Source organism: Calliopsis andreniformis, chromosome 2, assembly GCF_051401765.1.
Source record: "Calliopsis andreniformis isolate RMS-2024a chromosome 2, iyCalAndr_principal, whole genome shotgun sequence".
Classification (NCBI taxonomy): Eukaryota; Metazoa; Arthropoda; class Insecta; order Hymenoptera; family Andrenidae; genus Calliopsis; species Calliopsis andreniformis.
Window position 1 is genome coordinate 9,885,456 of NC_135063.1, and position 20,522 is coordinate 9,905,977.

The window sequence follows — 20,522 nt, forward strand, 5'->3', positions numbered from 1 at the left end:
AAATGCGTAATTATTATGTAAAAATTTGGAGATTTCCTTCACCTCTTTATCTTGCTTAAATAGCCCATTAACCTCCACGATCATTTGTGAGCATTTATTCATAAAATAATATCGCATACTAAAATCAATTTATTTACTTTTCGTATTCATACTAAAATAAATGGTACATCAATTAATACTTCTTGTTTAAAACTTAATCAACTTATTAAGTTCTTATTTATTTTGAGATGGATTATTTTGGGAGATCGACTTATTCTCCAGGTTTTAACTTCATGATTAATGTATCACATTCTCGCGCGTATGCCTCTCAGAATTCGTGTAATTCTATTGTCGATAACATGTACCTCAACTACTATCGATAATCCTGCCAAGAGCTCGAGATTGAGTGAACTGACGTTGTCAAAGTGCAAACATGCATACTAGAATATATCACGCATGCTTAAACTGGAAGCTTAAAGAAGTTCATTCAAACCTGCAAATAGCATTACACACACCTATAACAACTGCAAAATGACAGTATTCCATTTGTAGCAAATTTTTCTAAAAATCATAGTTCCTAAAATTAGAATTTCAATTGCTATATAAGCTATTTTTCTCATTTTATAATCATTACTATTGTCTTCTTTACTAATTTATTCTCACTTGCTGAAAAATTATTATTGTTATTACTCACCTTTAAAATTTACTCGATGACACTGGTGAAAGTAGCATTATTAAAAAATGAATGCATAGAGAAGTACATAACTAGAAGTGCATATTCCACAAATTATCGACAAAAATTTTAGTCTGATGTTCAGTCGAATTTCAGGAGTCATAGACTCCTGCCCAATTTGCATTACGTTCCTAAATCCATCAATTATTTTACTTCCAACAAGGATCACGTACAAGACCCTGTTCTTTATTTCGATTCAACTCCACAGTATCAACCTTTTCCCAAAAAAGATTAGTCTCATACATAACCCGACAAGAGCTAACGAGTCGCCCTAGTACATTATTCATTTCACTTTCTCTCGTACTCCGCCCCAAGCGTGTGGCGTTCTATCTGACCGAAATAACTCGTAAAGCTCGACAACTCCGCAAAAATGATGATTCACACGTTTCCCCTGTTTCTCCCAGTATCGCAATTTTTGCTTTCATAGTGATGGATAAGCGCATCCCAGAGGCTGGCTGACAAAAGCACATTCACCCCACTTATTAACATCTGCATAATGTAGCATCCCCATCGTCGCGGTGGTGTAAATAAAACGTGACTGCCGCCTCTCGAGGACGCCCCGACGACAGAAGGTCGCGTTTTATCCGATAATCCTGTGACGGAAAGTCGAAACGTCGAGCAGGGGCCCGATGACGGGAATCTCCCGAGCTGAGGTATCATCGGCAGCGGGATATTTCCACGAATCGTGTTATCGGCACTTTGCCCGAGCGCAGATAGATCCAATCTGATCTATCCTAGGGAAATTGCGTTCCGCGGGGCAGCTGCTACAGGTCGCTTGATTCCATATCGTGGACGTGGAGCGCGAGCCTTCGTCGATGCTGGAGGAACGCGCGAAAAATGAATATTTTAGAGGCAGAGCGACGAAAATCGATCGTTATCCGGTGGAAATTATTACCCCTTCTGGCCCGTGTATCCTCGAATATTTTACTGGTGTTACGAGTCAAAGGCCAAGTGTTCGGGTGAATTTTCAGCGGAAGTTTTGATAACCTGCGAGAGCGAAAGTTTGAAGTTTCGATTGAAGCTGGAAGTTTGGGGATTGGGACGCTTGTTGCTGGCGAGAAATCGTTTCAATGATGGAATACACTTTGGATTTACATGGAACAGTTGCTCTCGGGATTATCTATGTTGGGAGCTTGGGATGCCTGTTTGAAACATGAGGGGTAAATTTTGTAACACATAGATAGGTGATTTTTTTATTGATAGAGGTGTGCAGGTACACTATGGTCTGTAAGTATTTAGACACTGACATTACTGTAATATGTGAAATAGATAGTGAAGTATCATTTGACAGCAGTTAGTATAAATAAAACTGAAAATATCGAAATACTTACGCATGGTAGTGTACACTAAAGATCTTTAGTATATTTGAAGTATTTTTTATTATTTGTTGGACAAGAATCAATAATTCTGTGAATTTTAATTTATCGAGTTATGGTTGAAATGCTTTAAAAAAGTGTAGATAACAGCAATAGGTATAACAAAAAGAATTCTAAAAAGTAGCTATAGAAAATCATTCTCCTTTCAGCCCTTAATAAAAAGGCCCAAGAAAACTATGGACCAAGCTAACACTCACAGCTGCCCTAGAATAAAGTAAATCACAGTTATTTTCTATCGTCCCCTCCTAGAACAACCAAAAAAAAAAACTGTGCCATTCGTATCGCCGACAAAAGCTGGCGAATGAAAGATCATTCGTAGCAGCCCCCAGAAACATCGTGTTCACAAAGGGGCAGCGAGCGTAACTAATTTCCACGGCGACGAAACAGAAACTAATTGCAAGCGTCGATGGCAATTCGCACGTCCACGTTATTGGGTCTCTCTAACGAGACGCCATCAAGCCGTACTTCGCAGATCGTACCACGAGCTCCACCCTAGCGACCCAACTTCCTCCCGAAGTCCCTCTTGTAATCGTTATTCGCCTGCACGAAGCGAATTATTCTGACGGTAAAAGTTTCCCTTCGCCACTCGGAAACGCGATATCGCGACCGACAGCAAATCCAACCAGATCATCTGCAAATTACCTTCCGTGGTTTTTTCTCCCCCTCGTCTCTTTCGACCGAACACGAGCCATCGTGAAAATTAGCCGATTCACTCGACTTAACGAAATCACTGGGATAAACTACCGAGGCTTCGCCGCTTGACAACTTAAATCCCAGCTCGAGTCCGCTGACCATGTCGAATACAAGTTTCCACTGGATGATCCCGCTTGAAGCTGGATTCTTAACGAACACCGTCTCCCTGTATTTCTCCGCTCAACTTCAACCCGGAGATTGCCATTGGCAATTCCGCGACAGCGTCCCTAGGAAACTTGTCTTGAGTTCAGAGCAAACAGACTCGGGATATCTTCGAGATACGGAGCTCCGTCGTGTTAACGCAAACCACCCAGCTGGCAAACCTCGACGAGCTTCATACAAGACATGCAATTTTCATTTACTGTGCTCGTCCCATTCGGCTACCGACGTCTGCTCCGTCGAGTGACTGCGACGAACTAGCTTGGTCCCTGGCTCGCTTCATTATTGGGCTGTTGGGTTAACCGTAGTTTTTGGAAGACCACGATCGCGAGGACAGTGCTTTACTGCGTGACGTTTCACTGTGTGACGCTTGTCTTAAAACGCGAGGACGTATTTTTACTTAATCTTCGTCTTCCTACAGTCGGGTCACTGGAGACCTGTTAAAGCGAGGACACATGGCTCACGATTCATCCGAGTGCAGACTTGAAAAGGTCTGTACTCCGAGAATTATTCTAGTGATTATTTGGTTTATTTAGTGCGAAGTTTTTCTTGGTGAAAGAGCTGTGTGCTCGATAGCGTCGCTGGGATAAGTTAATTCATTTTTAATCATTTGCGAGTGCACTAGGGAGGTGTTCCTAGTCGACGGGCGACCCAGATAACAGGCTGGAATCGTTACGACAATGGAAAGAAATTCCAGGAAGGAAATGCAACGAAATCTATTTACAGCTGGTGCCATAGGGCGGTGGGAAATTACACCAGACGGTGCTCCGAAGCGACGTATTTCTCTGGTCGAATCGAGTTTGCCGAAACACAGGCTTGCTCGAAATTAAATACTCCGAAATAACACGGCTGGCCCGTGCTTTTCAACAGGAATTTCCGAAATAAGTTTAACCTCACACGTAAACAAGTTAGGAATGTCTCGTAGGGGTTGGAAGGACATGCTGATGGTGCACGTAAATTTTCCACGTGACTAGCATTCTCGATATATTTACACGCGCAGACCGTGGCGGAGAGAAATGGGATGCTCGATCGAAGGCGTCGAAAGATTTTCATTGGCAATTCTATGGGAATGGTAGCTTATTTCGCGGCTCGTGAAAAATAAGGATAATAAGGGCTCGAGAGGAAGAAGGGAATTCAATGTTTGAAGGGCCATCGAGATCTTGAAACTACCTTACTGTTTGATTACTTTATCACCTGGAAAAATTCCTGAGGGTTGGTTCTTAAGTCTTAAGGCGAATTCGTGAAGGAGGTAATTCCAGATACTTCGAAAAGTATCCTTGGCCTCCTTCACTCGAGTGTCGAATTCTACTGAACGATAATATTTCTGAAATTCTACGTTCCGTAATTCTGCGTTTCAATACCAGTATTAGCTATTAACGCTCTTAAATGAAGCTAAAAATAAGTTTGAAAAATTAGTTAGAATTTTTACGAAAGTTTGTAATGTTACAAATATAATTTAGCAGAACTACTAAGGCTCTGTAATAAAGAATGATTACCAGTACCACATAGAGTCTCTTAGATAACTTTATACTTCTTCATCCCTCTAAATTACCTTCGAATATTTTTGTCATATCAAACATTGAAAATCGAGTGTGTATAATTACTGTGCTCCACACCACACCAGTTAAGATATTGACCAACCTTTGCATACTCAATACACATTTGGTCATCCAAAAATATAATCAGGCCTGCACTCAGTGCCCTTTGTCCCCAGCACTGAATCCTGATTTCACACAATTTTAGCCCCCTATCCCATCCCTCGCGATTAACGTTTATCTTCGAAAGGCAATTACTCGCACAATGGAGTGCAATGCACGCGGTAAAAGTTTCTAGAATTTCTTTCAATTGAACAATGATAACAGGGTGCCAGACTCAGGGCCTGTAAAAAGACGAAAACAAGAGAGGAGAAGAGCGGTCTGAAGTGGCACGCCTCTTGATAGGTTTCCGTAATTACCAATTAATGCAGGATTACACGGCGCGGCCCGACCCCTGTCATCTGGTCTGACGAAAATCTCAATAATTAGCTTCGTTGTGATTCTGACGCTCCAGATTCTCGCACGAAATTATCGGGCGTCGGCTTAATTGAGGGCCCCGTAATTACTTCCAGCCAATCTTATCGGCGTTCCGCGGCAGCCATGCTCGATTGTGCCGGCGAAACTTTCGAGGCGGCCGCTCATAACGAGTTTCCCTCGATTTCGAATCGAGTTTTCTCACTGCTGACCTGAACCTCGACTGGACCTTCTTACGACGACTTTCCTGGAACCTTGTCTATTTCATAGAATGTGACGCGACATCTCGGAACTTTCGCAGTTCAAGGATTGGGGGACATAGTTTTCGAAATAAATTGATTAGATTGTTCGAATACCTTGGGGTGCAAGGGAATGGAACGAATTTTATAGTCAAGTATTGGTGACGTTAGGGTCAGATAGTTCAATTTTTTATTTTATTTAGAATAAAAGCAATTAAATAACTTTTCACGAAAAAATTCGGGTATCTGTGGGACAATTTAATATTTTCAGCTGATTTTTAATCAGTTGTCGTTTTTCTCTGTACTAGTAATAGAAAGTAGCTACTAAATAAATTGTAGGAAAAGTTAGAATTGCTTGCTGGTGAATTTAATATTTTTGATGGTCGAATGAATGTGATTCTTTTCCTTTAAAATACTTAAAAATAAGTTTATTTGTTTTAACGATAGGAAGTATTAGTAGAAAACCGTGAAACAACTTGAAACACCTTGTACGTATGTACCTCGTATTATAAACCCTTACACGTCGCTCAGCAAATTATCCGAGGCTCCACCGACGACGCAAAGCAAGAAACTTTCAGCAACAACATTGTAACGAAAAACCTAATCCTTTTTGCAGTGTCTTCCAAAACATTAGTTACTTCGGGCAAACGAAAGATACGGACAACAAGGAACCCCTTTTAACGAGCCTCGAGGTTCTTCTCTCATTTCCACTAATTTATTCTCATATGTACCACCGCAGAATGTAATTTGGTTTGCCTCTCCTGGGACATGAACACCATTATTTATCCAACCAGCACAGCCACGCATATTAAGAGAACCTTAAGAAAATGTGTCTTATTGTCCCTGAGAAACATTGAATTCTTTAAACGAAATATCTTTGACAATCTTGAATCTGTCAGTGTTCGAAGGATGTCGCCTAAGGAGTACAAATCAAATTTCTCAGACCCAAAAAACCGAAGGCAATAGTGCGCACAAAAGGAATCTTCTTAAGGATCTAAGAAACAAAGAATATAAAGAATAATCTCAATCCAATTTTCATCGCTGTCTCATTGAACGACAACCATGGTACGAAAAAGATTTGACGATTCCTCCAACGAGGCGAACAGTTTCGCTACATTTATCGATTATTCTTAATTCAAAGTGACATCGTCGCCACAATTCGCCAAGAGTCTGGAAAATATTTTTTCCCAGTCGAAGGGAGAGGATTCTTAGGACCCTTTATGAGCAATAAGGCCAGCTTCGTCGAAGATACTTGACGAGGTTCGAGGCTCCCAATTTAATCGACAATTCAGTGGCTCAGGATTTGTAGCTTCGCCGACGACTCCCTGAATACACCATTAATCGAGGTCACGGGTGAAACCTCTCGAACTCAGGTTCGTGGCCATAATTTTCGAGGCACGAACGCTCGCTGGAAATGGTCTCCTTGCCTTTTGGACCGTGAACAGGGGGAATCGCCCGAAGCACCAATGTTCCGCGACTGAGAGAAGAAGAAGAGCTGGAAAGATGCGGGTCGAGCTCGTCCTGGTCCTCGGGACGTTCGTAATCACCGCCAATTATGGACAGAAGTCGATGGTGGGGGACGCGGCGTTTCACGAGTCATCGAGGAGCCGTAATAGTTCCTTGCCGAAGATGACTGTCGGCTTAATAGTGCCCCACACGAACTTCGGGGTGCGCGAGTACACGAAGGCCGCGAACCGCGCTGTGAGCAACATCCACAAGGAACATGAGAAGCCCAAGAACCAGTCCAGGTTCAAGTTCCTGGAGAAGTACGACTTCACGCATCATCAGGTCAAACTGAGGATGATGGAGCTCACGCCGAGTCCAAATGGTACATAAATTGATATAATTATAAATTATGGTGTAGTAAAACAGAGTTATGATCAGGTTAGGAATTGGTAGAAAGGAAGGATTTGATAAAATGGGGTTATGGATCAGTTGAGAGGGATGTGTGTCTGACTTATTCTTGACTTATACTACTGGTATCGTTACTCTTGAGTTTGCTCACGTACGGCCGCAGTAGAATAAGTATTTCTTGTCAGAAACATATCACGCGACATTTTATGTGTACTTTCAACAATCCATAACTCGAAAACGAGGGTTCACACGCAATTTTATTATCCTTCACTTTCTTCTTATTTTCGCATGTGCAAATACCCTATGATGTTTGTCAACGCCTTGTATCTTATGAAACTATGTTTTCCGCGCCGTCATTCTTCTCAAAGATACGATACCAACGAACTTAAATCAACTTTGCCACGTATCTCGAGGCAAGGCGAAACGAAGAACGCAAAGAATTCGCTTTACCGACCAGGCTGACAGAATCGCAGTATATTCTTCGCGTTGATCCCGAAAACAGGAATATTGCCAGTTTTTCCCTGAGTCCCCCGACGATGCACACCCACGTACCTTCCACAGAAACGATGCTTCTTCTTCGTTTCCTCGGACGTCGAAATTAACGTCCCGAAGGCACGTTTCTCCCAAAAGTCTCTGGGCTGGTCAATATGTGTGGCTTAACGTTCTATCCACACAAGACGACGATGACCTTGCCAGATATGGAAGTGTGTATGTGTTAGCTTACGAAGGGTAGACGTGACTTGGGAACACGAGACTCCAAGTGACGAATATTTTTCTTCAATTCTATTTACACATAGGGCTGACTTCATTCTCCTGCGCTCTAAGCTGAAATGACGTTTCTCGACTAGTCTCGTGGAAACAGTCACGTTAGCGTAAATCAGTTCATTTACTTGCATTTTATTCGTGAATTGTCAAAGCAGTGTCACGAAGGTATTCTAATTGTATATTCTGGATGTAAAATATTGATACTCGTTTTAACGAGTAATAGATCGATGTCACGTGTTCACATTAGAAGAGCCACAGGTGGACAAAGTGAAGACAAACTGCCTGCAGATGCCCAAGAACGAAACGTTGAACCATTTTCCAGCTACTTCTCGTTTCTCGTTTACGCTCGCGGCGTTGACTTTCTATAAAGCTGGCTCCACATAAAAGCCAGTACTCTGGCCTGCTAAACGGCCGACGAGAATGTAAAACGGTACTCTGTCCTTTGGAAAATCCGCGGGTGCTTAGTACACACTTCTTGGCATCTTTTTTAAGGTTTCTACCAACATAATCCTTTACCCCGTTCTTGTGCTAAAATCAGTTGAACCTGTTAAAAATTCATCATAAAGTGTACAATGTACTTTGAGCAAAATTTACAGCACAAATTTAGTCTATTAATTTCTTAAATTTCTCGTTCCTTTATCGCATTAAAAACTTTTCTCTAAAAAGTGACAAAACCAATTTAGTTATGGAATTAAGATGTTAAATTAATAGCCCACACGAAAACTTTAACAATCTTCCCTCTTCCTGAAGAGCTATATTTCTCCTTATCATAATGAAGAATTTAATACACGTAGAAAGGTATTTTGTTCCAGACGAAGTTTCACGGATTTTTATGTCAGATCAGATAAAGAGTAACCAGTAAACATAGATTAAGTGTAATGGAAGCTTCTTTCATATCGCAGATCTGGGTGGTTGGCGCTGAGTTTAGGGATCGTGTGTACCTACGTGGTCTGGCAAGACGCTAGAATTTTTGATACCACATCCTATGACATGAAAGTCTTCGCTGTATGTGTTTATGACCGATAGATCCTCGTCGAAGGCCTCCTAAGTACATATACAGTCTGAGCAGCTCGCTAATGTCCCCTCGTATGTCAGTGCAGGTCCGCAGTTATAGCACTTTAGGGATATTAATGGTCGCCACTTTTCTTATTTCTTCAGATTCTTGCTCCTTGGTGGTCGAAATCAGTATTTCATTATAGAAAGGAAAAACATAATCCAGATATTACACATCGAAGGTTTTCTTAAAAAATATAGCTAAACTTCAGTTCTTATTAACTACCTCATAACCCAGCGGTATTTCATACTGATCGTTAGAAGGTTTTCAAGTGAGACAATGGCTTACTTTTAATATGAGTCAGCATGTTAACATGAGACAAGTTAAAGCAATTCATCGACATGGTAATTGTCTGCTTGGTTCTGCAGATAATTCAATCTATTTCGTCGCAGGAATGCATTCATGCATCGACAGTACCTTAAGTTCATTAGCCTAATTAATTTCCTTGGGATGAAACTGTCGATATACAGAGCCTGTCGAGTAGAAAGATCAAGAGAGTCACTGAATAGACCTTGTTCCCCTTCCTAGTGATTGATAATAGGTAACTTAATAGCATCGAACCAACTGGATGGTTTACTAATATACTCTCGTGTGGTTTTTGTTTCCCTTCAATTTTTATAGTATATTTCACAATAGAATAATTTACTACTGCATAGGCTTGATAACAGATTCTATTGGAAACTATGCCATGCAACGCAGTTCCATAAGCGAAGTTATCTTTGATCGCATTATTGCAAATCAAATATGTAGCTGGCTGTCTGCGTCCATCATAAACAATCCACATCGATCTCGAAATAATAGACGAAGAGATTATCGCTTCACCTCATAATTGCGCAGTGCTGCAATGCGTCCAGCGTTGTGGTCAAGTTGCTTGTATATAGGTACATATAATTGGCAATTATATCCAGCCTCTGTGATATTGTGGATTAAATAACAACGTCATCTTAAACGATACGCCTTCTACACTCTATCTTCGAAGATCTACCGTCAACGTACTTCATTATCGATTCAATATCTCCAGTTTCAGAGATTTTGAAGAATCTTCACCACTATTCTGGGTTGTAATCAACAACTCGTCCGCTGGGTATGCTCACTTCGTCCGCGTTAATTGGTCGAGAGTTTAATATCCGCTTCAGTCACGTTTCGTGACCGAGCCACTCTGCTATTTACTCGGGGCTCATATATTCTGCATGCCGACAGCATGTGATAGATACTCGTTAACTTACAATTAGTCCAAACAAGTTTCAAAACTTACATTCGGACAAACTCGAACTCCTCTCTTAATGGCTGACAATACTCCATCGATTTAGATACGTGTTAATTGGAGTTCTACTTTGAGAATTATATAAACCGTACCTCTCAGTAATCGACTTTCTCAGTGTTTCTATGAGCCATGGACATATGTGCTGGCAATCATGAAACTGGTCCAAATCAAGAATTTAATTAATGTAACTCGATGCAATGGCAAATAAGTAATAAATTCAACTTTTTACAATGTTCTACTTGAACCATTTTCCTAATTACTGGAACATATGTTCAATGACACTTTTTTATTCCTTGTTTGCAATAAATTGTATCTATTATATCTGTGATTCAGTTATGGCTGTGGTTATAAAGCTGAGCGACACAAGTTACATTTGCAAAAATTTGGGTTCATATTTTAGTAGAACTCTAAAAGATAGAATTCTTCTAAAAGTACAAGTACATAGAATACAGAAACGAGATTACATCACGTATTGCTGTAAAAAAATGAAGGGCATGTGTAAGATTATCTCATTAGTACGTCTTTCTGTCACTCACTTTTGTTAACGAGATATTCTCCGATTCATTAACGACAGAATTTACATATGGTGGATTATATCGAATAAATGACATGGGTAACCGATACGTCGAATATAATGATCTCATTAATACACATTTTCGGTTACTGCTGAGTGAAATTGATATTTACATGAAGGTAGTTATCGAATCGTTGCCATTCCGGGTGTCGTGCATGAATGGAATCGATAATTGATTATGAGTGATTATAGTAATAATAGTAGTAGATACGTTAGACTGTTTACTTTCACTTATGCTAATATTCATCAAACATGTTATATAATAGCATTAGAGAGATGTGAACTTCAGTAATTTCAGGAAACAATTTCTATTATTTTCTATTCAGAAATGCTTAGCGCTAAAGGAATATTATTCTAAATTCTTAGTAAATAAAAATTCTTAGTAAATAGTTTATGGGTAAGTTGTGAATATTAGGTAATGAATATTAGCTGTTTTCTACTATTACGACCATAGCACTTAATTACTGAGTAGGTCTAAGACACATCGGTTGGACTAAGGTGAACAAATTTGATCAAAGACTGAATTAACCCTTGTTCACGGTTGGCTACGTCTCTAACCATGTGTTCTTAACTCGAAGGCTGGGACGCATGTTGTTTACGATATAACGGCGTCATGATAGATTGTAGCAGACTTTTCATGTAGATATTACTTCATAAACGCTGTATCAACATTTCGATATTAAATAATTTCGAAAACGAGGAGCTCAATATAAATATGCACTTTTGATTTTTGCTTACTTAAGTAAACAATCCTGATTATAAGAAACATAGAATATAGTACAAATTATGTTGATACGAATCTGTACTAGATACTCTAGAATACACGATACTGGATATTTGGTCAAATTAAATAATGAAACGAATGGTAAATAATATATCTCACATATAATTGACATTAACAAGTAATATAGTCCTTTGTATGCTATTACATTCATTGAGTAGAAAAGCCTCATGTATGATTAAATGGTATGTAAGTAGTATAGCTCAATGCATGGTCAAACGTACAGTAAGTAGTACAACACTCGTGTGTTGTCAGACAAAATGCAATCATGCTCAGTTACAAAAGTAAGTAAATAAAAAATTGATCATTTGAAGGTAATAATATCTACCAAAATAATTGAAATTATTTGCTAGGATATTCATTTTAAATTATATTTACGTTTCAATTAAAATGATGGTACAGACTAAAATGTTTGAAACATCGCTTCAAAGTGGACAATACCTTTTGTGTTAAATCATAATGAAATTCTGAGCAATCATTCGTTACAAATTTATTCACTCTGAAACCATTGGGAAACATACATACATATATGTATTGCAGACCGAATAATGGTTATCGTTGAAGCAGTTTGGCCATATATCTCTTGCATCGACTTTCACCACCCATCATGCTTTGTCACAATCTCTGAAACAAGAGAACATTTATGAATTATGTTCACGATAATGTATTATATCCAGCAGCATTAATACATATTAATTATTTTGTTAAACACGGTACTATTATTAATAATTATCCGTGCATTATTCAATTAACGAATACAAAATGTGTAACTGATTGATCGTTTCAATAGACACAGTAGATTTTTACGAACTAGTATTTCGAGATAGAAAAGAATTGCATAGACTGAATTCATTTGCAAAATTTAATAAACTCTACCATATGAATCGTGTTCCTATTTTGCGATTATAAAAAATCTGTTACATTTTTAATAATATGAGCATTGTTATAATAATGCTGGTATAATGTCGACAAGAAAAAGTAACGAAAACTCTCTTTCTAGTGTAACTATAGAATTTAGATACGTGTAGTAGAGTATGGAAGGAGCCAAGGGAATTTCTCGACCATAAACGCGCCACAGGAATGTGCGCCATGTGCGGTCGGACATACCGCTGCAAGATCAATCATTGTCATAAAACAAAAGCTAAGTGAATGCCTTCGAATTATGTGACCTCTAGAGCTATAATCAAGGTATTAATATAGTTTCGAGGGACACGAAATATTAGAGATATGCAAATTAAAATTTTTATTTTTCGTAATAATTACTTTATGCTATTCAAGGTTGATCTTACTACAAGCTATCCAGAAAATACAATATCATCGTTTAATAAAATTGGTTTAACACTCTTCCATATCAAAGTTCATTTTACTAACACAATTGGAAGACTAGAGGGAAAAACTCAAGAGGAAGAAACTTCAGAGTCTAGTATAAATGGTTCATACAATTAATCAGGAATGCACTACATTTCTATCATTCTGTATTCTGTTTATATATCGTATTCTGTTTGCATACGAATGACCGCCTTAATTTTCCGTGAAAACTGGTACGGCTTAACGAAGCTCTCTTACAAGAAATTTTCATCCTAAATAAGAAGTGAAATTAAGAAACCACCGTGAAGAATAATGCAATAGGGAGGGAACAAGGATACTGTGAAATGAGGTCACACGAACGGTACGAACAGGCATTGGGTTTATGGGCCAGGTTAGGTCTGGTTCATTCGAATGGCCACGATTTTATGCCTTTGTGCCTTCTTTACGAGACCAGTAATTGACGAAAAGCGAATAAAATCAATTCACTCAGACAGACTTTCAGAAGGAAGAACCTTCGAAATTCAGCAGCAAAATCATGACTCAATACCATTATTGGATAAAGAATATAATTGAAATGTGTCATCGCTTTGCAGAGTAAAACCTAACAAATTTATTATAAATATAGAGTAGTCAGATAAACATTAGTATGACGAACAGTTTGCAGAAGATAGTAAACCATAATTTCTCTAATCCTAAGTGAAAGAAAAAGGACAATCAAAAAGACATCAAATTCTCGAGTGGCAATTTTGAGTTTCAGTTCCAGTTTGATCTCCGAATTTATTTGAGCTTCATTTCTTCTACTACCTAGGATATTACATTACTCTTTCTAATAAAATTCAGCTCACTTTCCTGCAGGTTCCGCAATTTATTTTACTCAGTCTACGCTGTTACTATTTTAGTATGCTACTTAATACAATGGAAAAAAAGCACCTTGCACATAAGAGCATAGAAACCATTGAATGTCTCAGTTCACTGAGAAGCCATTCAGGTTTCATGTCAAAAAGTATTGACGATAAATAGATAAAACGGTACCTAGCACTAACAAAATGCAAACGACAGATGTTCAGTATACCTACTATTTAAATTGGTATCATTTCATTTCAATTGGTAGAGATTTTTACAGATACCTTAACAGAGGTTTTATGTCGAGTGATTTGATGAAACGTCTGTACCGTTCTAGCGAACCGTGTGAAGTAGTGGAAATGACCGACGATAACGATCGACGTGCGCTTGTGTTTCAGCCATCCTTGAATCGCTATGCAATCAATTCCTGCCAACGAACGTGTCAGCCATCTTGTACCTGATGAACTACGAAAAATACGGCCGCAGTACTGCCAGTGCTCAATACTTTCTCCAGTTGGCGGGCTACCTTGGAATCCCAGTGATTGCCTGGAACGCCGATAATTCTGGATTGGAACGGGTGAGTCGAAGTCACACTATCACATATTTCACCCATTTTATACGTCCCCACGTTCAATGGCGCGAAGTGTTATAATTTATTTTTTCCAAAACTATTGCAATATATTTCATTGCAATCCTTGAACGCGAAAAAGGACTAAATCAAATCAAAGATAAACTAAAACAGAGTTGGTATTTATGATCGTAAGAAAGGCAGAGTATACGTGGCAAATAAAAATAAATCAAACTGTGTTAGCTATTATTAGAATAATGTCAAGTGCCTGCTGAAATGGAAGAGTGATTCCATGCATTTTTTAATAATTTTGTACTACTTCAAAACCGCTGCTCTTCAAAAATTTGCAATTCCTATATTTCTCAAGTCGATAAAATTTCGAAGCAATTTCGCTCCATGTATAATCAGAGTGATTCCAGATAGATTACTGCATATCTGCAGGCCTCAACGAGATCACTCGAATCACTTTCGCTCTTCCATTAGTCGCGTCAAATTGTAGGTGGATAGAAGGTAAAATCGAATCGATTTCAATACCCGTTCGTTCAGCGGGTTTTTGCGGGAACCTGTCCAGTGAAATGGGACTTCATTGTTGACCTAATTACACCTTCATCGTAAAATGCACATAACGAATGAAAAATCCGGGATGGTTCCAGAGAGCCTCGCAGAGCAACTTGCAGCTGCAATTGGCGCCTTCGTTGGAGCACCAAACAGCGGCAATGCTCAGCATTCTCGAGAGGTATAAATGGCACCAATTCAGCGTGGTCACCTCTCAGATTGCTGGGCACGACGATTTCGTGCAAGCAGTCAGGGAGAGAATCTCAGAAATGCAGGACACATTCAAGTTCACGATATTAAGCGCCGTTTTTGTAACCAACCCGCACGACCTCCTGGAGCTGGTCAACAGCGAGTCAAGAGTGATGCTCCTCTATTCGACCAGAGAAGAGGCCACTCTGATTTTGAAAGCAGCGAACGATTATAAAATAACTGGAGAAAATTACGTATGGGTGGTCACGCAAAGCGTCATCGAGAACTTGGACACGCCCAGTCAGTTTCCAATTGGAATGCTCGGTGAGTGACGTTAATTCTTTAGAAGCCTTTGTCTGTTTTTTTCTTTTTTTTTTTGTGATTGCTGTAGTTAAAAACGATTGTACGCTTTAAATGTTTTGAAAATTCTTTATATTGACTACCTAAAACTGTATATCCTGATACATTAATTATGAGGTCCCAGAAACTGAGGATTCTATTTTATGATGCTAGTTTTCATTTCTAATTAGGTTACGTAATAAGCCTAAAAGTGGGACATTTACCTTAGTAGAAATTCTAGCACAAGTGCTTAAAAATCGATACAAGTTACAGAATCCTATTTCATATATTTTATTCTACTTTATTAGATAGAATTTCAATTACTCTGAACTACTGCATCGCATCAATAAGGCCAGAAAAACTTCTGAGAAATTGCCACTGTCTGATGCTCATTCTTCCAGCAAAATGTCGCGTGAGAAATAAAACAGAGCTCGATAAAATATTATTGAAGGCCCATAAACGTCGAGAAATCAGTCGAGCAATTCTTCAACCGCAGCACGCTTATATCGAAATCCTTCGACTCGGCGTCTCTCAGTTCCTTGGCCTCGAGGAACGAAAGGAGATTCGGAGAAACGTATACTGTTGAACGTATTCGATGAATTTATTCGTTCTCGGGGGCATCCGCGGCGGAATCTCGAGGAAGGCATCAATTTCCGATTTCCGTGATTCTCACGCCGCTACTGAATGTCCTTTTCAACGCTCGGCCACTCGAAATATCGAATGGCGCTTGTCCGCCTAACGGAGTCCGATAGAATTCTCTATACCACTAGCAAGTTCAAATGGGCGACGTAAACGTTGGCTTTCAAGCTTTCGAATAGGAAGATTATAGAGTAACACTTAGCACAGAGGCCTTTTAATCGGGTCTGAAAATTATTGGGAAGGCCAGGTGGAAATCTATCATTTTGCTCGTTTATTCAAAGACGCCTACATTTTATGAGAATGTTATTCAGGTATTCATGGATAGATGGAAAATTGTCAGTCGTCGAAAGCATACCAAGATTTTAGGAAAAAGGCTGTGAGCTTCAGCTCTCTATGATGGTTCTAAAGACTCAGCTTCAGCTAGCCTCATAAATCATTCCAGTACTAATGCAGCAAGAAATTTCTCTCTCAGGAATTCCATTAAAAATTGTTTCCTTATTTTATGACAGGGGCGTATAATTTTCTCTCGGATTTTGCAAGCGAAAAGTACATGAGATATCCATTGCGCACGATTCTACATTTAAATAAGTTCAATTTTGCAGTGTCAGGTAAGCGGTGACAAAAAGCTCTCTCGATTCGGTATTTTTGACTGGGAAATGTTTTGTAATGACATCGTTGCTGGTCCAATACGTGCCAGAATACCCGCAGGACAGTGTCGAAAATTGACGTAAAATATTCGATTCTCTAGGAGGCAGGCAAATGATATCGAAAAAAAAAAAAATGCTTTTTCAATCATATGGAAACTGGGGCTGTTTGCGCATGGAGACTCATCGATTTCCAAAGTCACCTATCCCTGAAACTTGTCACCGCGATAACGTATCACTTTCCTAAAGCGCAAAGAGCAGAAACGGCGAGCTGATGAAAATAAAACCCACGAGTCGAATTTCGTATAGAGAAATACGTGAACTTTAATCGATGATATCTCGTGGGTTCTGCTGCTTCTACGAACTTCACACTGGAGTTTGGAAGCTTGGTGCCTCGGTGTAATACGTAGAATGGACTTTCCAAGTTGACGACTCGCAACTTGCACCCAACAAAGTGGCGGAGTTTGTTATGAAATCCGTTTGCCCGTGCATGCATTCTCTGCAATGTTCTGTTGAATCCACTAGCGAGGTAGACAGAGGGCTGGGGTGCCGCAGAGACGGAAAATTAATTGTCACTTCTTCGTGGAAGAAGAACGAGTTCTCTATCTGTTCGCGACATTTCATCGGAATCAATTAGAAAGATTTCATTTAGTTCTTTATTAAGAATTCTTCTGGAATCCTTGAAACTCGGGCTAAGGAGAAGCACGGATTAAAGGTGCTCGTGCAGCGCAGGGGGATGTGGAATACTGCTGTCCGAGAATCCCAGTTTATGACACTATCATCTGGCAGAGTAATTCCGACCCACTTTATCTTGAATTCTTTTGCATAATTACGTGCATGCTTACTTTATACTCACTGAGCTTTATTGCTGAGTGTAGTCTGGTGTTTAGCAAAACAGGGGATCGATTGCAGAGTAATGACGACAGTGAAACAAGAACTTTTATTATATTACTATCCCTAGATATAAACTTATTATTATATGCTGGATTAAATACTTATTATACAATTTTTTATGAAACTGTGATCTTTGATAAGAATTTATGTTTTGTAACATAATTTAGTTTCTTTTGGGTTGTTCTTGTTTCTTAACTAATCTTCTCTGTAGTGTTCCTTTATCATACCTCTGACTCGATATCAGCTGTATGCTTGAACATATTCCTAATCGAACGCCAATGATATTCTCGTTTTGTTTACGATAGAAACACGTGTCCTTATTTCAACTGCTTCCAGGAGTGCACTTTGACACGAGCACGGAGAGTCTGATAAGCGAGATTACGACTGCGGTCAAGGTTTACGCGTACGGAGTCGAGGATTTTCTGAACGACAAAGACAACGAGAAACTGAGCTTGAACACCCAAATTAGCTGCGAGGGTAGTGTTGGCGAGTCTCGATGGAATACTGGAGATCTATTTTTCAAGTAATTCCACTTCATTTTGTTAATTTGTACTCAGGTATTTATTCTCACGAAAATCTATTTGTGATCAGAAGCTGAACATTGAAACACAATTGATTTACAAAGTAAACGAGATACATTGTTCTCGTGCTGGTAATATTTATCTTGCCAACAAAAATGGAAAACAAAGCACGATTATATATCATTGAAGAGTGAGAATTAATTATTCACTGTTATTTAAAAGGAAAACAGGTTTTGAATAACAATGAAAGAAATAATTCATTTGCTTGAAACTTAACTTTTATTTGCAACATGAAAACAATTGTACCACTTAAAAATAAACAGTAACGTTAGAAAAGGTACTGTTACTTTCTATAAATATTAAACGACTTAGAAGTGAAAAAGTTCATTCAAAAAAAATTTAAAATTCTATTTGATAAAAACTGTGATATAGCATTCATCAAATATTAAAACTTCAAACCTTTAATAGGTTCCATTCTAGAAATGTTGTAGGATTATTTTATCCAATAAATATTACAGTGTGACATTCTACAAATATTAAAAGATATAGAATTTAAAAATGTACAATGTAAAAGCTTCATAAATTTAATCTGCCTGATATGCAGAACACACGTTGAAAGCATGAGTTACAAATTGCATTATTCTGCATTCTCTAAAGAAAAATTTCGTTTCCCTCCTGTTGGCAGGTACTTGAAGAATGTGTCTGTCGAGGGCGACCAGGGCAAGCCAAACGTAGAATTCACGCAAGACGGTGTACTGAAAGCGGCAGAACTGAAAATCATGAATCTTCGTCCTGGCGTGAGCAAACAGCTCGTTTGGGAGGAGGTGAGTACAAAAATTGCACACGTTTTCGCTGGCCTTTTCATGCACGTTCCAAAAATTCCCGATTCACCGCAATGCCAACGTCAAAGACGCCGCGATTCACGCGGAGACGTGCATTCAATAACTGAATCTAGGCTAACGGGGCATTGAAATATGGAAATATCAGATCTGCTCGACTGCGCAGAAAAGCTTAGGAAAAAATTGGGAAAAGTCACTAAAAAAAAAATGCAATTTTAAAGAAGCAGACATCACTACTAGTTGTTGTATTAAACAATTGTTGGAGCTGTTTTATAATAGAATGAAAGGGGAGATTTAATAAATATTTTTCTTTTTATTTAAAAATCTCGAATTTCACTTTCGGTGATTATTTAAAGATCCTTGGAGAAAGAATCTACTTTAAACGAATTGTACATACTATATAACAAAACAAGCTACAATTGTAGCGAACTACTAATTTAGGACTCTAAAAATGGCAGCAAAAGAAGTAACGAGATATTAAAATTAAGATGAAGGAGATAGAATAAAAAAGCTCCACAATAGCTGAATACGACTGCCTTGCCGAAGGAAAGCCGCTGTTCAATGAAAAAAAGGAAAGGAAAGAGCGCTACCGAAAAGACAACGAAAGCGAAACTCGCGGGGAAACTGAAGAATAGACGCAACAGAGGGTGCAAAAAGGAGTTCTTACTGTTTGAGAGAATCCTGTAGACATCGCTGTCTGTCGCAATAAAATGGACATCTTTAATCGCGGCTGACCTAATTTCTCATCGTCGATGCGCTGAGAAAAACCTTTCCTGCTGTTGGAACGAAATGAAGCCATTACGGAAACGTCACGATGTCCTCTGAAAAGAATATTACCCTTCGCGGTACGTGCGAACTTGTAGTTGGTCGAAGAAGAAAAACACGACCTCGTTAATCTAAGCATTAGCAAAACGGGAGAAGTCGCTACTGTATTCACACTTCTGACCTTTCACTTCAAAGGAATTAGAGTGCAAGAACGACGAATAGACAATTATATAGGGTCTTGAAAAAGAGTAGAGTGCTATGTGTGCCTATTATATAAGAGTATATTTATAAGCATCTATTTGAAAGATACGAAATTTTTAAGTATGAGGATGCTAAATTGAAAAATCTGATATAGAATAAGAAGTGATGAATATATTGTAATGTGATACCTAGTTCGTCCGTGTCTGACCATGATTGATAACTTCCACTTACAGAGTTTCTTCTCTTCTTTCTCATTTCTATAAAGCCTGATTAAAACTACTAGAAAAGGAATCGAGAAGTTGGAATTTCAGTGTTCAGAAAATGAGAAGCGTCAGAAATAAGGGAAGCCTGACATCAGAGAACGCGTAGTAGTAATTAAAAAGTAAGGAAGAGGTATTTAGAAGCTGAAGTAATCTGATCTCTTCACAAGTTCAAGCGATAATTAAAAAGTAAAGAACGTAGCGATAACGAGAACCTAGTGATACCTATTCTACATTGGTCATCGTCAACTTTTATTGCAATACTCAAATAAATTCGTGTCAAGCTGCTAATTTTCATACAAAAAGTCGATGTCTATTATAACGATCAATCGATTCGATCTCGACCACTTGGCCGCTTCTCTACATATGCTGAAGAGCGAAGGGGCAGAAAGCGAACGCCACGGACAGGATGACACTCCGTTTAACATTTGCACAGGGATTTACAACGCGAAGCCACGAAATTGCGGCAGAATCCAT

The 20,522-nt window shown here is 38.9% G+C and overlaps 1 protein-coding gene across 3 annotated transcripts in view; it reads left to right on the top strand.

The window, feature by feature from the left end:
- Nmdar2 (glutamate ionotropic receptor NMDA type subunit 2) overlaps positions 1–20,522 on the top strand; it is a 204,771-nt gene that overhangs the window by 140,263 nt on the left and 43,986 nt on the right. For all 3 annotated transcript variants that reach the window (XM_076388550.1, XM_076388566.1, XM_076388557.1), the window contains 4 exons: positions 14,030–14,208; positions 14,853–15,267; positions 17,796–17,982; positions 18,666–18,804. In XM_076388550.1, coding sequence (XP_076244665.1) covers positions 14,030–14,208; positions 14,853–15,267; positions 17,796–17,982; positions 18,666–18,804 — 920 coding nt within the window. The remainder of the gene's footprint in view (positions 1–14,029; positions 14,209–14,852; positions 15,268–17,795; positions 17,983–18,665; positions 18,805–20,522) is intronic.